At 35.4% G+C, this 20,906-nt stretch overlaps 1 protein-coding gene across 2 annotated transcripts; it reads left to right on the top strand.

Moving 5' to 3' along the window:
- Positions 1-3,801: 3,801 nt before the first annotated feature.
- Positions 3,802-17,474, top strand: LOC147388216 (putative protein S-acyltransferase 19). 2 transcript variants are annotated; one of them, XM_086420364.1, is made up of 10 exons: positions 3,802-4,156; positions 8,415-8,528; positions 8,663-8,741; positions 8,817-9,070; positions 12,674-12,742; positions 12,850-12,921; positions 13,018-13,146; positions 14,761-14,841; positions 14,948-15,148; positions 15,960-17,474. In XM_086420364.1, the coding sequence occupies exons 1-10, from the start codon at positions 4,112-4,114 to the stop codon at positions 17,016-17,018; spliced, it is 2,103 nt and encodes a 700-aa protein (XP_086276490.1). In that variant the 5' UTR covers positions 3,802-4,111; the 3' UTR covers positions 17,019-17,474. The 2 variants fall into 2 exon arrangements, with proteins under 2 accessions (XP_086276490.1, XP_086276489.1); XM_086420363.1 differs by having other exon boundaries at positions 8,663-9,070.
- The last annotated feature ends 3,432 nt before the right edge of the window (positions 17,475-20,906 follow it).

Below are 20,906 nucleotides of genomic sequence, written 5' to 3'. Positions count from 1 at the left end.
ATGATGATCATAGTGATGGTGGTGATAAAGCCATCAATAAGAACTTCTTCTTCTTTTTTTCTCTTTTTTTTTAAATTATGTTATTTAAGTACATTACTGATGAATAATGAACATGAAAGTTTTTGGATTGAACTTTAAAGTAAATCAAAGATAATCAGTACCACTCTAATATCAATCCAAAATTTTTTAAACATTTACCCAATCCAATCCGATCAGATTAATGAATATGTGAATCGAATCCGATCCATTTAATTTCATCCTTAATCCGAAAATTGACCCGATCCGAACACATAACCTATTTTCAAATTATCAATGTTTAAAAATTTTAAAAATATAAATCATATAAAATTTTAAAAGATCTTCTTTCCAACTACAAATATAGAGGGAAAACAAAAAGACTAAAATGTTTTATCTATATGTATTTATTTGAAATTAAGAATAAATTTTTTTATTAAAAATATTTTTGGTTCAGATTTTTTTTAACAGATTGGGGTACAACCCAATCCAATCTGAAATTATTTCTGATATACGATTTAAATGTGATCTGAAAATCCAATTTTTCATGTTTTCTCGGATTAGTTTGGACATCGGGTATACTTCAAATCATTGCCAACCCTACTCAAAAGGGTGTGGAGAAACCCTACAATATCAAAAAACATTTGAAGGAAGAAAAAAAGAACACAAAACTACCTTCTTCTTTTTTCTTATCGTGAGCATCAAGCTTTTATTGGGTTGGGACATGCAACCGTATATATATGTGTGTGTGTGGCGTTCGGAGACCCTAAAGTGAGCCAAACATTTTCAAAACATGGGTTAAAAGTTTTGGAATGGGCTGATATTATTATTTTTTTTTTTTTTGAGGATAATCTCTACGATTTACAAAAATTGATGATCTCTAACTCCATTAAAAGTGATTTACAAAAATTGGACGGTCCACGATTCTTCAACTTGTAAACTAGGGGTTAAAATTTTTGAAATGAGCTGATTTTTGGTGAGGACATCCTCACAAAAAATCAGCCCATTCTAAATCTTCTAACCCATGTTTTGAAAAATGTTTGGCACAATGCTTGGCTCTCTTTAGGGCCTCCGAACGCTCCCCTATATATATATATATAAAGATTGAACATAACTAACTTTTTTTTCCCTTGTCGTGGATATCCCCACTCGGGTGAGACTAATCCTATGATCACATGCACTGCCCCCTTATAAAGTCTTATGTGCAACTGCTTGAGTCGAGGATCTACTATTGGACCTTGGAGGGTGCCCCTCAGGATTTCATTGCTTGGGGTTTAAACATAGTTAGCTTGAGATAAAGTTAAGCTCAACAGTTGGGTCAAATGTTTTGGGCGCAAAGTTTGGATTTGCTCTAAACCCTAATCAACTTGCACGAGAAGTAGCCAATATTTTTTCATCAAGTAATTCCAAAAGAAATCATCCAATAGTCTAAATGCGAAGCTCGAGGACCATCCAACTGTATGAACTTTGTGACAATAATGTTACAACAATATCCACAAGAGCAAGATAGTATCATTGTCTACCATTAAAATTCACAAGGGGTCTTAGTCAAATGCCCTACTTGGGAAAGATAAGACGACTACAACATTCCCAAAGCTTCCTACGATTAGCTGCTTTCTTATCCTATGATAACTCATTACCAACTAGTTTGTAATTTTGTACATAATATAATGGAAAACCTCATTCTACTAATATTATAAGGAATGGGTACTTGCATCCAACATTAAAAATACATACCCTTCCCCCTTTTATTGGTAGGTAGCCTTACTTCATTTTTAATAAAATGGGAAGTAATATATAATCATAGTTTTAAAAATCAATCATTAAGTCAGCTTACAACTTGGCCAAGTCGACTTGACTTTATTGGATTTAGAGGTGAATCAACCTTAAAACTTGATGGAATCAGTTCACCTATTCAACTCAGCAAATCATCAAGACAACTTTAAAATACACCGAGCTTGATAAAAAACTTGACCAAGTTATTCAACTTCGAATAATATTTTCGAGAACAAAAACTGAATATATTTTATTTATTTTAAAATATTTATAAATTTAATATATTTTTATTTGACTTGTTTGAGTCAACTTGCGAGGTTCGATGGAAATTTGAGTCGAGTTGAGTTTCAGAAGTATGAGCATAATGTGCTTTGATTATGTTACTTAACATTAGTTAACATAAAGCCAAGAGTGCTGATTTCTTAACTCAACCTAACAACAAAACTCAAAAACTTGTTTGTGTGGATGAGTTTTTGAGTTTCGCTGTTAGGTTAGAGGTACAAAATCAGCAATCTCAAGCCTATGGTCTAATACTTGACTTGACGACTCGGATATCAATTTATTCGACTCACCTCAGTGACTAATGAGTTGACTTGGTAACTCAATTAAATATGTATTAAATTTATTAACTATTCCAAAATTATTTTAATCAAAATTTAGAACTATATTAATGTTATTCTTTTTACCAACAAAAAAAAAAAAAGGAAAATTAAATATAACATATAACACACAGGGTTTCTAATCCGACTTGGCACGTTTTCGAGTTGTTTCATATGTGTCAAGTCAACTTGACCAATTTTCTAAGTTGACTCAATGAAGTTGATCTAAATGAGTTTCAGTATTGAGTCAACTCAACCCATTACAAAACAGAACAAAAAATTAATCATGATCAATAAGTGGCATCAACAACTATATGAATTTGCTTCCTTTGTAATACAAAGGGTAGGGGCCACTTTGTGATCATAAGTTCTGATCTAAACCAAATTACCATGTTGTTGAAGAAAACTCCACACATAACAATCACATGTATCCAGTGGGCCCAAGTGTTTGATATAGCCCTATCAGATTGTGATCAAGTATTGAGCGATCAAGATCAAAGGAATAAGTGGGCCATTCGAATGATATGGTGATCCCTACCCCTGCTTTGCAAATTCAAAAATTTTAGGGGTGCATCTCATTTTACATATTGAAATTATTTTCAAATGTTACGTGGTTTAGACAGAACCCTCCACATTTTGGTGAATATTTGTTTCAAACAGACAACATGTCCCCCTTGACCTTGGTCTTCTCTAATAGATCAATAAAAATAACACTAATGCCCTCATCTTCAATATCTAACTAAATATAATAAAATAATAGCACTTGATTTTTCTTTCGAAAATCCATCACATTCACATTCTTCAACTTTTATGGTAAATCATTTTTAATTTATTTAACCTTTATTTTTCAATCTAAAATATCACCATCTTCTACTTCCCCAAAAAATTTCATATTCCCTCAAAATTAGTATGCTAAATAAATTGAATCTTAAAGTTGAAAATGAGGAGGTTAAAACATTTTCACAAAAGTTCTTCGAATGTCTTCAAATAAGGGACCAATCAATTAAATTGATGAATCGACACATAAGTTCTAATACGGTAACATTTTACCATTTGACCTTAACGTTTTATCTTCAAAACCTCAAATAAAAATAATAAAGACAATGGGTATTGAAAAAAATATAAAAACATAATTTTAAAATTCTCAAAAAAATTTTGACTGATTCTAAATACCGAACTTGGTAACTGTGGTTGAACAGGAGGAAGAAAAAAAAAATTAAGAATTTTTGGCCTAGAGGTTGAAGATAAGGGCATTTAAGTCATTTTAATTAGTGAATAAGAGAAGATCAGAGTCAAGAGGGCGTAAGTCATCAATTTAAAAGCACAAGGGGTATTTAAACATTATCCAAAACATGAAGGGTCCACAGAGTAAAGTATCATGAAGGAGGAGAGAAAGAGAGAGTGGGCGAACTGGGAATATTTTGGTGAGGACACATCGAAACGCTCACCCATTAAGTTTCCACCTTTGTTTTTCCTCCACATGTGTTGTAGACGAGACCATACCAGTCCCTTAAACGTCAACGCTTTCGTGTTTTTTGTGTTTTTCTTTGAAATTCCATTTCCATAGCTGACTATGTAGACTACCCAAACTTCAAATTTTCTTTTTTTTTTTTTCTTTTCTTTTCGATTTCACAGACAAAGATAGATTCTTTCTTTTTTTGGAGTTTGTTTGGTTCATCAAAGTCCTCTCATTTTTTGTTGCAAAACTCATTTCACCAGTTATGGTGAGGCGCCATGGATGGCAATTACCTGCCCACACCTTTCAGGTTTGTTTGTTTTTTTTTTTCCTAATTTTAATGAGTTCATATCTTTCTGTTTTGGTTAAAATGTTGATTAGGGTTTGCTTAAGTTGTAATTTCATGATGTGGGTAACTGTTAAATTGCTTCCAACAGTGTTTAACCCTTGATGTCCTCTCTGGGTTTTTTTCTAGTAGTGTTGAATTCTAGTGGGTAGCCTTTTTTTTCCCTCCATTGTTGATAGTTATATCTCTTGAGTTGATCCTCCGTTTCATTGTTTGAAAATCTGTTAAAATACTTAACACCATTTTGTTTTTTGTTTATGGGGGTTTCTTCTCTAAACTTAAGGTATTATGTATTTTTTCTCCTCATTTTGAGGTTTTGTCTCAGTAGTTATCCTTATGTTTCTCCCACCTTGTTAAAATCTAGATCATTGTGCCTATGGTTTTGTTTTTTTTAGCTTTTTTATGTTTCTTTGATAAAATGTTGTTTGTGTCAGTTTAAGATGTCCATTTGTTCATCGGTTTGGTGATTATTTTGCTGTTGGGTATAATATATTTAGACTGTTCTACTTCTTTGCCATGTTAGTATTATGGTAATGTTGTGTAGGCAGTGGTTTAGACATGCCCTAGATCTCCTAAAACTGGGTTCTCAAATAGAAAGTGCCGGCTAGTTGGGTTGTCAGCATCTTGGAAATAGAATGGTCAGTATTGTCTTAAAAATTGAAATCCTCCCTGATTTGTTGAGTTGTCGAGTGGCTCTTCTTCCAACTTCATTTCTTGGGTCTACCATTGGGCGCAACTTAAAATAACAAGGCAATGTGGGATCCAATGTTGGAAAGTAGATAGAAGATTTAATTCAGGATGTCATTTTGTCTAATCTTGGGTTTGTTGTTTTTCTTGGGGAAGGCTTTTAAGGAATTCAAGGGGATCTTCTTTGAGGATTTTGTTGTAAGGTAGGAGCTTATGTGTAATTTGGAGGTGGACTAAGGTTTTTTTTTTTTTCTTTCTTTCATCTTTTTTCTCTTTTTTGACAAGTTTTTTGTACTCACAAGTCACCTCAACCCTATTTTTTTATCAATAAAATTTCAATTTTCGGAATATATATATATATATATATGGGAAATGTTCAGCAACAAACATTTTGGCAAAACATTTTTCAAAACATGGGTTAGAGGTTTTGGAATGGGCTGATTTTTGGTGAGGATGATCTCTACCGGTGAGGAGATCATCCTCACCAAAATCAGCCCATTCCAAAACCTCTAACCCATGTTTTGAAAAATGTTTTGCCAAAATGTTTGTTGCTGAACGGGACCCTATATATATAATCAGCCCATTCCAAAACCTCTAACCCATGTTTTGCCAAAATGTTTGTTGCTGAGCGTATATATATGTATATATACATGGGTTAGAGGTTTTGGAATGGGCTGATTTTTGGTGAGGATGATCTCTACAGTGAGGAGATCATCCTCACCAAAAATCAGCCCATTCCAAAACTTCTAGCTCCAGTTTACAAGTTGAAAAATCGTGAACCGTCCATTTTTTGTAAACCATTTTTGATGGGGTTAGAAGTTTTAGAATGAGCTGATTTTTGGTGATGATGATCTCCTCACCGTAGAGATCATCCTCACCAAAAATCAGCCCATTCCAAAACCTCTAACCCATGTTTTGCCAAAATGTTTGTTGCTGAACATTTCCCTATATATATATATATATATATATATATATATATATATATATATATCCAAAGGGGGTAAGTTAAACTTGATTAAGACCGTTCTCTATAGTTTTCTGTCTCTTTGTTCTCTATCCTAAGAAGCATGGAATTGAAGCTCAATAAACTTTTCGAAGAATTTTTTTTGTTGGCAGGGGGAGGGGGGGTTATGAAATGGTGAGGAGGACGCCATCTTGTTAGTTAAAAATGTATCCGCTTGGCCAAGAATCAAGGGAGGGGGATTTGTTGTCAGAAAACTGGGATCATAGTCACCAAAGTCACCTACTATTTCAAAAAATTGTGTTTAAATTGTGATTTTAAAGACTGGCAATTAAATCACGACTATTTGAAAAAGTCCCGATTTAAACACACAAAAAATGTTATTTTTTATTTTTTTTGCTGAGCAAGCTATTTAAAAGGATTTTTTCAAAGACCATTTATTCTTACAATTTAAAATAGGATTTGATGATATAAATGATAACAACACCTAATAGAAAAAATTCATTGTCTTAACACTATTTCGATTTTTGTCTGATTTTCTCTTGATTTTTTCCTCATTTTTTCATTTTTCCGACTTTTTCCCTTGCCGACTTATTCCCAAGCCCCGACTTGGTGACTATGACTGGGATTAATGAATTCAGTCTTTCTTGGTAAGTGGCTTTAGCAATTCAGTGTGGAGATGGATAGTTTTTGGAGAAGAATCATTAAAGCTAAATTTGTGATGGATGAGTTTGGGTAGGAAAGTGTAAAAGCTCGAAATTCTAATAGGTGTGGGATTTGGAAAGGGACCTTAAAGGTATTTCCTTTGTTTCATTTGAGAATCTGGTTCAAGGTTGGAAATGATAACATGGTGAAGTTTTGGGAGGATCAGTGGTGTAGGCATGCACCATTGAAGGATTAGTTTTTTATCCTGCTTGAGTTATCTTGCAAGAAGGGCCAATCCATATCTAGCCTCGTCAAATGGGATGTGGAGATGTGATGGGAGTTTGGGTTTCGAAGATGCTTTAATGATTGGGAAGTAGATCAAATTGTTAGCCTGCCATCTTGCATTGCTTCTGCTTCTAATCTCATCAGTAACCACATGTGCTCCTAAACTGGTTGTCCTGCTTTCACATTCACTCTGACATCCAAGACTGCTTCTGAGATGCTCAGAACCCATCTAGACACCCTATTTTTAGAGGAATCTTGCCAAAGAGTCTCAAACCCATTAAATAGGATTCTAGGTGCAAGATAAGGATAAATTCAAGAGTTTGGCCATCCAAAACTTGGTTTTGGTGTGGTCAGGGACTCAAGGTTGATGCAATCAAATGCTCTTCTCTCTCCCCACTCCCACAAAAGGAACAACAAAAAAACTTCATTGAAGTGTTTTGACCGTTATGAACTTGTCTCTCCAAACTAAGCCACAAACAATGTAGATACAAACTTTGAAAAGGAAGCGTAGCATTTACTCAAGGGATGTATATTTTTTAGATTTTCATTATAGTCGTTGATTTTTAATTTGTAGAAAGTGGATGGTTTTTCATTTTAGTGACACATTGAAGAAAATGGTCTTTTTATACAAGCACCTGGTACGAAGGAGGGAGTAGTTTTGGGCTGGATTGCATCTCTTTAAAAGAGGATCTTGAAAGTCACCCCTCTACCAAGGTACCTGATTTTGGTGTTATCAATTGATCAGGTCATCCGTAAAGCTCCAAGCTCCATCCGTGCCTTTGGAAACTCTCTGCCATACCTGCAAGAGATAAACCGTTGCATTCTTGTTTTACTTCTGTGATTATACATGCAAATTCCTTCCATATAGCTTCACTATTTTATTGGTACTTCACTTTTATCATCATCAATGTCAATATTATGTAACTTCAGATCTTGGAGTAGCACCTCTAGTTCATCAATTTGGCAAAAACAAGGTTCTTGTTATCAGATACCGTCCTGCATCACCTGGGGTCCGCAGTCAGGTCGTCCCAGGTCTTGTGGACCATAGATCAACTTGGTTCAATTGAATTTCCTTGTTTTGGACATCTTTTCAAACTTTTGTCCTGTCTGATCTGCATCTTGTGGATTTACATTTTAGCTCCCCAGGTCACTTTGATATATCTGTCTCTTATGTAAAATTTCCGAGGCCTTTCTAATTTTAAGTAATATCTTAAAAAGGTTTTCAGATTTGTAAAGACACTTGGCTCCCCATAAATGTTTTATGTGCCCACTTTTTTTTTTATAAAAATACCTTGAAGAGTTGATGATGTGATGTTCATATTATCTTTAACATAGAAAGGAAATATTTTGATGGAGTACCTTGAAGTTGAAGGTTTTCATGAAGATCATCTTCATCATTATGTGTTGATTAATCTTGCGCATATTTCAAATTCACCATTGGAATGTTCTATAGTTGAGTTACATTGTATAATTTGTTTATTTAGTGTATGTTAGTCAAGGTGCCATTGTATCAATTTTTTATTCAGATTTTAGTTACTTTTGTAAGTTCTTATTAATTTATCTATTTTACCCGAAGTTCATTTGATTCGTAGTGTTGGCTTGTTGGAGACTCATTATCTTTATGTTTGTTCTTCCCTTGGATAGGTTGTCGCAATTACTGTATTCTTCTTGTTGGTTGTTGCATTCTATGCATTCTTTGCTCCTTTCCTTGGAGGCCGTATCTTGGAATATGCTTCGATTGCCATTTACACTCCTGTGGTACGTGAGCTCGTCTGAACTAAATACATCTAAAGTTCCATTTCTTCATACCCCCTCCCCCCCTCAAAATATATACAACAATAATAATAATAATAAATGGAAAGTCTCCCTTATTTATTTTTTTGATTTTACAGGCACTACTTGTTTTTTTTCTTTATGTCCGGTGTACAGCAATTAATCCGGCCGATCCTGGGATTTTGTCGAAATTAAATGGTGAGATGATTAAACCCAATACAAAACCATTGTCTGATGTGAACCTTCCTGGTAATTTTGGTGAAAGTAGCACAGGGGCACATTCTTCGCCATCATCGGCTTCTAGAAGCTCCATGGCAGCAAATTCCGTCAGGAAGGGTTCAGTTGGAGAAGTTGTGACCATAGACATTCCAGCCGGCCCTGCAAGTCATAAATCATCCTCTGCCATTACAATTGGAGGAATCTTCTGTGCTTTGTTTGTGTATGAAGATTGCTGCAGACCTGGTGGACCCACAGAGCAACAAACTGCTGGAGAGGATACCTTGTTCTGTACATTGTGCAATGCTGAGGTAAATTTGCTGACGATAAATTCTTTACTAAATTGAGTTCAATAGTTTTGAATGGTAATAACTGTATGGTATCTTCAATATCCATATTCAACTTCAGTTTTCGGCATAACTTCTCATTTTTAGATTTTGCCCTACAACTTGTAAGTTATAATGGGTTCATATACTGTGAGTTAAAATTCTCCATTTTCACAGCCTCAAGTGGCATGATTCAAATTTGAAAGGACTATAGGTGGGTCCATAGTTGTTGATTTTCCCTGTATACATTGAGCCACAACTCAATGGTTAACCATCCAAATCTTTTTTTTTTTTTTTTTGATAGATAAAGAGAATATGGAAAAGAACAATAGAAAGAGAAGGTCGAGATGACCCACCCAAGAAATGAAAAAACAAAGAGCTACAACTCTGAAATATTACAAATACTATCCCAATGGGCTACAAAGTCTTCAAAGAACACCTTAGAACTCTTTGTAGATCTTACACCAAAAAAAGAATAACCCTAGAGCCAATAAAACTAACTCTTGGTTTGTTTGAGTCCTCCCTTCAAATACTCTGGCATTTCTTTCTTTCCAAATACTCCACGAAACCGCAAAAGGGATTAAACTCCAAATTAACCTTTTTGTAATACGAAAGCTCATCCCCAATTGAAGCCACTCACGAAAGACTTCTCTTACCGACCCCAAACAACGATAAAAAATGGTTTTACAATCCCCTTGCCACCGTGCAATGCACAAGCAAGTGATTAGTCATTTCTTTGTATGACATACATATACAACAAACATTCGTGCCATAGAAACCCCTTATAGGCCATTTAAGGCAAATGAAGTTTTTAGATATCTCCCTCAGAGGACATAGGTGATTATGGTCAGGGAACCAGAAATGGTTCAGTTTGGATTTAGTCTTTTTACCAAGCTTTGTATTCTTCCCCTTTGTTTGCTTTCTATTTTAGGCGCCAAATCTCCTAGAAACTGCTTTCTTTGGATACAATCTTGACCTTTGATCACTTGATTTATCGTAGGAAAATATATTTGAATTTTTCCTTTCATTCCCGTGTTTCGTTATGCTCCCCTCCTCTCCTTTCATTTTTCCCCATTTGTCACCCCTTGCCGCCTTCCTTAACAAGCCCTCGAGCCTCCTTTGCGCCGCCTTCCTCATAGAAGCCACCGGGTTGACCCCGAAGGCCGAATTCTATGGTAGAGAACGCTGTAATAATAATTGGGCCATGAGAGTTCTTACTAAATATTACAAAAGAAGGGTCTTGCTGGTGGAATTGAGCAGGTAGGCGCGATACTAAGGATTTGTTGCACACAGTATGCGGACTTCTCACAACTTGGAATTCATCCTTCGATTTCATGAGATATACCCTAGTAGTATGACTACAATCATCCAAAAATGTCACGTTTCTGATGACTCGATCATATGTAAACCACTAACTTCAAGATCTTTGGATTGTAAATAGGCATAAACTTCTTATCAAAAAAAAAAAAAAAAAATAGGCATAAACTGATTCAGTGATGGCAACTCCCTACCCAAAATTTGAATTCTTACCAATTCAATTTCTGGATTAAGCCCAATAAGGAACTCAAAAACCCTGAGTCCTCTCAACTTTCTTATTGTAAGCAATGGCATCTACACTATAGGCTGGTATGTAAGAATCATGGTGATCCATTTCTTTGCACATACTCCAAAGTGAAGGAAACTAACCAGCCAGGGTTTTCTTTCCCTGGAGATGGTGGGAGATGTCTTGGCTCAATTGGTAAATCCAAGGCAATGTTCTTAACCTAAAAATATGTACAGTGGAATATCCTGTATCTCCTTAGCTATGTTCAGGAAAAAGAATTCCCTAATAATCTCAGGTTTCATAGATTATAATACCAATTACATAACAGTCAGGTTTTCTTGTTCCCATTGAACATGGGTTGGATCCGACTCAGCAGGATCCACAAGCCTTCCATTTATGTAGCAAAGAATACCTTGTCAACTAATATACATCCTTACTGACTGAAAATATTCCAAATAATTTGATCCTTTCAACTTTATTATTGTATATGGGAAATGTTCAGCACCATACATTTTGGCAAAACATTTTTCAAAACATGGGTTAGAAGTTTTGGAATGGGCTAATTTTTGGTGAGGACGATCTCTACGGTGAGGAGATCATCATCACCAAAAATCAGCCCATTCCAAAACTTCTAACCCCATCAAAAATGGTTTACAAAAAATGGACGGTCCACGATTTTTCAACTTGTAAACATGGGGCTAGAAGTTTTGGAATGGGCTGATTTTTGGTGAGGATGATCTCCTCACCCTAGAGATCATCCTCACCAAAAATCAGCCCATTCCAAAACTTCTAACCCATGTAGGACAAAAATGGTTGGCTAAAATGTTGGCCAAAATGTTTGGTGCTGAACAGGACCCTATATATATATGATAGATATCAAGTGAGATATTTCCCAACCAACTATTAACTTCTATCTTACTACAATTGACAAATCACTATCACAAGGAGAAAAAAAGACTCGCGTGCTGTTGAAGTCGAGGAACAATGTCAAACACAACTAAATGCACACTAGTACTACTGATTTACACAAATCAGCCTCAACTAACCCTCGAAAGGCATGCCATCAACTAACCTAATATGGGCTGCTGCTCCTTTTTTGTCCTTTTCTTTTATTTTCTTTCTTCCTTTCTAGGCAAGCAAGGAGTTAGTGGTTAACGGAGGTGAAGGTGAAGGTGGGTTCAATGGGATTTGAACCTTGGTCGTGGATCGGCTCTCCTCAAGCATTTACCGACTTAGCTAAGTGGCACCTTCAAATAATAATGACTGCTCACACATGAAAAAAGAAAAGAAAAAAATTATTTCCCATTATTGTTCACAGTATTGTGTATGGTACTGTTCTCAATTTCAATTTACAAAAAGGTAACATTTTTTGACTCTGCCAATAATGAGAAGTATTCAGTGGTTCATCAGCACGTAACTATCCGAGCAAGGTCTTTATTTTAGGCTTGGAGTGGAGGGCTGATCATTAAAAGGCCAATGGCCCATACACCTAATGATACTTATTCTATTGATTCATCTTGAGGATGTATTCTAACTTGTCCAAGAAGTGGATTTCTAAAAAAAGGTTCCACTTATCTTTGACGATATTGTGCACATCCTTGATTTAGATCCTTTTTATTACACCTCCGATAAGATGACTCCCTCATCTGGATCACTAATTATTTAACCACTCACTTCTGACTATTAAAAAACAGTTTTATTTTTTCTATAGAACAATGAACAGCTCATTCATGAGTGGCTATGCTTTGTTTGATCTGATCTATTATCGATTGAAGGGGGCCGCAATGAATGTGGTCACTTGGCTGAAATCAGGAGGATTATACAGTAGTTACACTAGCTTGAAGTCTTGAAAGGGTTTTTTTTTTTCCTTCAACATTCTCATGGACTCTGGACTCTGGATGGAGTGACAAACCCATTATTTAAGTTCATGCACTAACTGTGATTCTTGTGCTCATTTACAAATAGAAATCTTGTACTGTTTCTTGTGCTATACATATGATATTATGGAAAGCCATTTCTACCTAATTCCTTTTGTTTATCTGCAGGTACGAAAATTCAGTAAACACTGTAGATGTTGTGATAAATGTGTGGATGAATTTGATCACCATTGCCGGGTATGTAATCACTGCTCTATACAAGCTAAAAGACCAATTATCTTTGGACTCGGTTGACAAAATGAATATTCTTTTACAAAATTAACTTTATATTTTCTTTTACACAGTGGCTTAATAATTGTGTGGGAAGAAAAAACTACATAACCTTCATAGCTCTGATGGCTACAGGTCTTGTTTGGGTATGCATTAAAGCCCATATCATAATGTACCATGGTTAATTTTGAGCTCCTGTTTGATCTTTTCGATAATAACCCTGTTTTATTTCCGGATGTCAGCTTGTAATTGAAGCTGGAGTTGGAATTGCTGTTCTTGTGCGATGCTTTGTGGATAAAAAGGACATGGAGAACCAAATTATTGAGACACTTGGAAATGGTTTCTCTCGTGCTCCATTTGCAACTGTTGTGGTATATCTTTTACATCAAACATCTCAAATTTAAGTTATTCGTCAAATAGTTGAAAGCAGCAGTCTATACATGGCATGGTAGTATGTATGATCCAGATGCAAGATGGGCACTCAATTTTATTATTATTATCGTTGTAGTTGTTGATTATTTATTTTTTGTTGCGGGGGAGATCTCCAATGCTAAAAGCTGGCAGACCTATTGCAGCATATGCAATGTTAATAAGAAAAATAAATAAATTTTTAGAATCTGCCAAGAAGTTTGATTTTAACATTGGAGATCTCCATGTAGGATTACTCCTCAATTAGCGGGACTGGGACTCGCCCAAAATGTGCACATGTAGTGCTTGACCATTTGTGTCTGCGTTCCTTATGGTCCTGCCTGACAGGACCTTGATCACTTCAGGAAATCATTTATTTTTAAAGTTCATTTGATCTCAAGGTTGAAGGACAAGTTGTCACTTGTTACCAGACATTTGCACATATATCCACATGTCTACATCAAATGGGGCATGAGTACATAACTGTACGCGCGCACACACACAAAAAGCAAAAAAAAAATTAAAATTTTCCTATTATGTGTTGATGTCTTTTTTGTACGTGTCCGTTATGAGAAACCTTTAAACTTTTTTCCTATATCAAAATTAATGATCCTAGAAAGACAATTCTTTCTATTGTTTAATCGCTTACTTCTACTTAAGTTGGAGAGTCACCACCATTGAAGTCTTATCCCAAAGATTATCAATTCTGTCCAGAGCCACATGCTGCCTTATTGATAGTGTGTTCATATCCGCTTTCATTACCTCAAACCATATTCTTTTGGGTCTTCCCCTCACTTTTAATCTATTGCTCATTTGAGGTACTCCTACATTTTCTAATTTTATCTTTGTAATTCTATGCACTCATCCATCTCAATACCCTCATCTTTACTATGTTCAATCTATTAACATGTTACTTCTTGACTGCCCAACATTCAAGATAACAATAGTGGTTGCTTCAGGTGTTTCCAGACCATTAAGTTTCACTGACATTCCTCTTAAAAGGTGTTAGGACAATCTTGGTAAGGAGAGTAAATAATATAAATTACCCGAAGGTAGAAATAAATAAATAATCACTAGAGAAGGTTTGGAAATCCTTTTCTTTGCCGGTGCATCCAGAACAGAAGCAAGTTTGTGCAAAGGCTTTGACTTTCCCTTGGATATATCTACGGAGAGTTTGTAGTTGTTGTAATATGGCTAAAGCTTGAAAATTTTGAAATCAGTTCTGACCGTTTTCAAATTTTACAGGAAGACCGTCAATAGGTCACATTTGTTTCCTTTTCATTTTTGTGCTATGTATATCTGTATTGAAGCTAGAAATTGGTGACTTATGTCTATATTCTGTCTGCTTGGCTTGATACAATTGCCCTGCATGGAAGCTCTGAAAAACTTTCTTCCTTGAAAAGAAATTCCTACCTTTTGGAGTTTTCAAACAGTAGAAATTTACTTTTGAGGAAGATTTTCCAATCTTTCATACTGGTCCAAAGTATGTCAAACGTAAAACCTCATCCTTGCTCCAAGACTGGATCGAAACTTTATTGGCAGTCCAACCATCTAATGTTAACTTCCTTCGTGTGCAGGCCATATGTACTGCTGTTTCATTACTGGCTTGTTTGCCTTTGGGTGAACTTTTCTTTTTCCACATGATTCTAATAAGAAAGGTCAGGGACCCACAAAACATATCTACTAATTGCTTTTTAGTTGTTTTTTAAATGCCAATTTTGATTTTTTTTCTTTCTTCTTTCCCTCCTTTTCTTCTCCCCGCAGGGTATTACAACATACGAGTATGTTGTGGCTATGAGAGCCATGAGTGAAGCACCTGCCGGAGCCTCTGTTGATGAGGATATGCCAAATATTATATATTCTCCATCAGGGTCTGCTACAACTGGCTTTAGTGGTGGTAGTTCTCTTGGTCTGTCATATAAGGGTGCATGGTGTACCCCTCCGAGGGTATTCGTGGATTACCAGGTAGAATCCTTTCGATCACACTATTTTGGTAAAAGGGTTTGTTAACATGTGCCCTAAGGGCACATGTTAAGGTGCATTAAATACACCTTGGAAATAAACATTTGAGGATAATTTTGGTATAAAAAAAATTGAGGGCATTTTTGGTAGGAAATTAAAACTAGCATCTGATCTATCATGTTTTTCTGGAGTGGCTGAAAAAAAAAGGTTCAGATTCCAGAATCATGTCTAAAGACATGTGTGCCGTGGGTACCTAAACCACTATCTCATGGTATTAGTGCTGTCAATGGATCAGATCATACCCAAAATCCAATCCAATAACTTCAGGTCTGGATCGATGATTTAGATTCCAATAAGTATCCTATTCAATAAGGTTCTGATCTGATATCATATTGGATTGGATCTGGATTAACATATCCCAATACAATAAAATTTTAGAAGTTATATAAATTATATTATATATTTATTTAAATATATGTAGTTTTTTATATTTGATAAATTGTTAGATTTTGTGCATCCAATTGGGTTTGGTCTGATCTGGACCCAATCCGATTGTTGAATGGGTTTGGATCTTAATTTTGAGATCCAACAAAAACTCGACCTGTTAAGAACCGATCCGATACTTATTGGATCAGTTCCAGATCGGATCTGATCCTTATTGGAGGATTGGTACCAAATCAACCCAATCCGATCCGAACTCTATCCATTGACAGGTCTAGGTGGTAGAACCTTTTCATTCGTCTTCTCGAACCTAGTTTTATGTTTACATTCTGCTATCTTACATGGGCAATGCTGATGAAAATGGTTATGTCAGGATGAAGTTATTCCCCATTTGGAGCCTGGTATGGTACCATCGACAGTTGATCCGGATGCAGCTGGATTTGCCGAAAGAGGAAACAAGATACCTAAACGACCCGTTCGTTTAAGTGCTTGGAAGCTTGCAAAGCTAGATTCTAATGAGGCAATGAGAGCAGTAGCCAAAGCTAGGGCATCCTCCTCGGTTCTTCGGCCAGTTGAAAGCCGCCACTTGCCCGACCATGATTTAAGCTCGAGTGGAAACATGAGTGGTAGAAGCAGTATGAGCGCAGATACGGGAGGAAATAAGGATATCAAGAACGATCTTAGGCTATCCCCTCTTAGAAACTCATATGCACCAAGTCTCGGTAGCCGGGATGACTATGAAACTGGAACTCAAAGTGCAAGTAGCTTCAGCAGTCCTAGCCATATCCGCGAGTCAGTCACCTTGAGTCCTCTTCCATTAGAGCACCATTCGGGTTCCCACTTTATTCCTGACCAACCTTTTACCACTAGAGCATCCTTTCCAAATACCATTATCAACAATAACCCAACAGTCCATTCTTCTACCACGGGATTCGATGACAAGATCACATCAAAGGTTAGCAGTGCCGATCCACTATTACAAGCACCATCTACTTCTCTTCTTCGAGATGTTAAACGAACATCTGTCGTTTGGGACCAAGAAGCGGGCAGGTATGTGTCAGTCCCTATATCTGCTAGGACCAATGAAACTACTTCGGAGGCTCGGATCAGATCTTCATTGCAAGTTGGAGTAACAAACCCTCGTGTGGATATAAGCACCTTTAATAGAAAGCCTACTGTTCCACCACAAGAATCTTCGTCTTCGGGCAAGGCTCCAGTGCAGGAATCTGGGAAGCTGATGTATACCGGAGAGAATATTTTCTTTGGTGGCCCACTATTAAGTGTCCCAGTCAAGGATGGTCCAAGAAACGAGGTCAACACGAGTTCAAGACCAGATAATGAGAGGGGGACCACTAACTGGCCTCGGTCGAACCAGATTCCTGTGTTCATCCCAGGAGGTTCCGAGTGGGGTCCTCCAACTGGGTCAAAGTAGTTTGGGACTTCTTACAAGAGATATTTTCTGATCTTGAGGACTTATTCCCACGGATGTTGCATCATCATCGTCTATCAAATTTTTGGAGATGTTGGGATGTGGTGGTGATGGCTATTCAAGGATCCACAGACGCCTTCAAGTCATAATATTGCAATCAGAAACTGACTCTGAAGACAAGAATGGTTTTTCAGCCTTTTCTTCTCAAATGATGGATTCTTGTTTAATTTACTGCACACAAGTCTCGGTTAATCTTTGCTCAACAACATTACATTGAAGAATTGGGCTATTTAGGGGTGCTTAACCATCAAAATGTGTCCAAGTTTTCTTTGAACACCCTCTTGTACCGAGGTATGCCATCAGATTTGAATCCCAAAATGCTAACTAGTAAAAAACAATGCATGCTTCAACTGTTCATCAATATAAATTAGTTCATCCCCTGGATTTCAAGCTTGGTTATGTAGTGTTTCTTTTTCTTTACACTTCAGCTCCCAAAAGTAAGGTTGATAAATGGCTATCTCCCTAATATGAACCATCATCTTTATTCCTTAATTGCATTAAGTGAAGACATGACTCTAGAAAGAATTGAATTGAGGAATTCAGTTAATTTATAGCTGATCTCAATTTCTTTGGAAATAAAGGACCCAAAGTACTGGGTTTCTTTTTTTATCAAGTTTTTTTTTTGGGGTTGGATAGGTTTCGGCCGGAAATGAATACCTGGATTATGAAATGTGTCATCGACATATCTTTTCACTATTTTAGTTAACAGGAATCCAATTGGATAATTTCAAGAGTTTGGAAGGACATAGGCAAAGTGATACCCTTTCATTTTTAACATTATTGCTGAAGTTTCGCAATAAGTTGATGGCAAGGGTGACTGTTAATTGAGATTTGTCAAGCTTTTGTAATTGGCCGTTATGGGCTGATGATCTCTCATTTTTCGTTTGCAGATGATAATTTAGTCTTCTTAACAAAATACATCCATAGATCAAAAAAGGTTCATTAGTAGTAACTTGTCTTTGTGCAAGTTATTCGGGGATCAGTTCAATCTCAAATAGAGTCAATCTACCGGAGAATAAAACTATTTGGACCCATAAATTGATAGAGTCGGTCGTCATTTGAGTTGTTGGAAGACGAAGTGTAGTATCTTTCAAAATAATAAGCATTCACACTAACTTTGTATCTTTATTTTCAATGCCCATGTTTGGAATTACATCAAGACAGACTCTTCTGCAATTTTGTGGAACGAAGAAGTCCAAAGTTTCACCTTGATTTTCAAAATGTGAGAATTGGGTAGAGAATGTTGAGGTTTGATGTTGAAAATGATCAGAGTTATTGGGGCCAAGTATGGTAATAAAAACATGGTTTTAAATTTCATCAGAGATGACTCGCCTGCCCGAATTTATGAAAAACATGTTTCTCAATTCTGAATTTCATGATCTAGACTGAGAAAGAGACAATTCAAAAGAAGCATTAATGAGTAAAAAAGTTGAGGACTCTCTGCGGCAGATTAAAAATTGGAAAGGAGTACTTTTTCTGTTTAAATCTTTTTATTATGAGAGATTTTACTCGGCAGACCTCTCTGTTGTAATTTTATTGCAAAAATTCCCTTTGATACCTAACAAACCTTAATTTATAAAAATAAGGATTATCAAATTGGAAATTAACAAATGGGGCCTTCTAGATTTCATGGAAATATTCAGATTCAAAAGAAATAAAAATAAAAAAACCTTCTCAAACTTGATAGAACGTGTTGAAAATGGATGGACACCAAACTCCCACATTTAAAACTACAACCCAACGGGAACTTTTTTTCAAAGTTATCATAATTTTGTCCTTGATAACAATGTGACATCATATCATGTTTTTGGATGCTATAGATTGATGCGGTTAGAATCAATTCCAAGATATGTTAAGTAACAAATTAATCACATCTATTTGAATTTCATGACGTGGATACCCACTCCAATTAATCACAAATTACATTTTGTAATAAAAATGCAACAGTTAGGGCAGTCAGGTAAATCTCTCTTTTATTATTCCTTAGTGCATAATTCTTTGCATTGTTCCAATTTTATTAGATGTCTCAGAAGAATTGCGTGCAAGTTTTTTTATTTATTTATTCTGCCCATTGTTTTAAGAAAAATCTGAACTTTGAACAATATCATCTCTCCGGGCATCACTTATGTCGATTTGTTTTGCCTTCTTTTTAAGACGAGTCGTGATTTGTTAAGTTCTTGCTCATACATTGTAAATTTACTCACAAGGTTTGGACTAATTTCATGTATTTATTTAACATTTGTTGGTACTTTTCTAGTTCATTATTATCACTTCTTAAAAGTTTGTAGAAGATAATGGCCATTAGAACAAAGAAAGGATTTTACTTTTGTTTTTTATCCAATTTTTTCTGTTTATTGGGATTTTGAAGATAAAAGAATGATTAGATTTTCAAAGGGAAGAAACACTCACTTCAGGTGAACATCATTTTTTTTTTCTTTTTGTTTAAGGTAACTCGTTATGGTACTTATAGTTTAGGTCCAACCAGGAACAATATTTATGACCATGCAATGTGTGAGCACCAATGCAATGGTTTTTTGAGCATTAGTACTTCTCCATTGTGTCAATTCTCTCTTTGTAAAATCTAGAATAGTCGTTATTAGCGACATAGTAACAACGTTTGGATTCGATAAGTATTGGGTGGGGTTTAATTAGATTAATTCGAATAATTTTGGTTAAATTTTATGCAGAAGTCAGAGAAATTTCAGGATTATACACAAATGATGTTTTTTGGTATACTAAAACCCATCATCTTTAGCCTCCTTAAGTATTTTATCTTGTTATAAACATTTGAATTTAAAAAAAAATAAAATTTTGAAGGTGAAGGGTAAAAGTGTCATGATTTTCAATGATTAATCAAGATGTCATTAATTTAATTTGCTAACCCATTCTATAAAGAATTTTACAAATTTTTGAAAATGTATTTTTTGGATGTTGTGGGTGTTTTGAAGGTTTTTTAGTGTTTTTTTTAGGATTTCTGAGTGTTTTTTGAGTAAAAAATGGGGTTTAGATGTTAGGTAGAGACTAAGGGCTTCAGATTTGGGGTTAGGAAAATTTTATGAATACGGGTCCAACCTCTCTTTTACATATTATTTTCATGGGTTGTGTGAAAGACTGGTCCTCTCATCACAAGTGAATTATTTTGATATGTAGTGATGGAAGAAAATCTAAATTTGGTTAAAATCCATGTCATTAAACATAATTTGTTCCTTAACAAAAGAACATTTCTTTTTGTCTACGTGTGAATGATTGTCTTTGAGCACTTTTAAATACAAATCAAAAAAGTCGATTATGATTAAGAAATATTATTGAAAGTTTACGTCTAATTTGTATCCATAGAGACCAACTAATTGCATATTTTCCGGTACTAATTGCACTCCATCTTAGAAAATATCCTTACTCTACATGTATGATTATACTTAAAAAAATAAATTACATCCCTTTATTATCATATTTTTCTTGATTGATTTGCACTATTTGTTTTCAACTTTTTCTTTCTCATTCTCAGAAAGAAAAAAAAATAAATTCTAATTAGACTCCTCAAACTGGTGTCAAAAGATGCTGACAAATGCAATTGATAGTAATGTTGATAAAAAAAATAGATAAAAAAAAAAATATCCTTTTGAGATATGCAATTAACAAGCATAGTTTTTAAACTCATCTGAGACCGAGATATATCGTCCGAGTTAACTTGGTATTGGAGCTGAATGAAACTAACTCACAAAGTAATTTGAGACAACCACATATCGTGAGATAAACAACACGTTTCGGACAAGATTTTCCAATATCTCATCCAAGACCTCACAGAAAATGTATAAATTGCAAATTAACCAG

The sequence above is a fragment of the Akebia trifoliata genome, chromosome 13, assembly GCF_017979445.1.
Source record: "Akebia trifoliata isolate Shusen 1 chromosome 13, ASM1797944v1, whole genome shotgun sequence".
Taxonomy (NCBI): domain Eukaryota; kingdom Viridiplantae; phylum Streptophyta; class Magnoliopsida; order Ranunculales; family Lardizabalaceae; genus Akebia; species Akebia trifoliata.
Note: the sequence above shows the minus strand (reverse complement) of the source record. Positions and strands in the feature narration are given on the sequence as shown.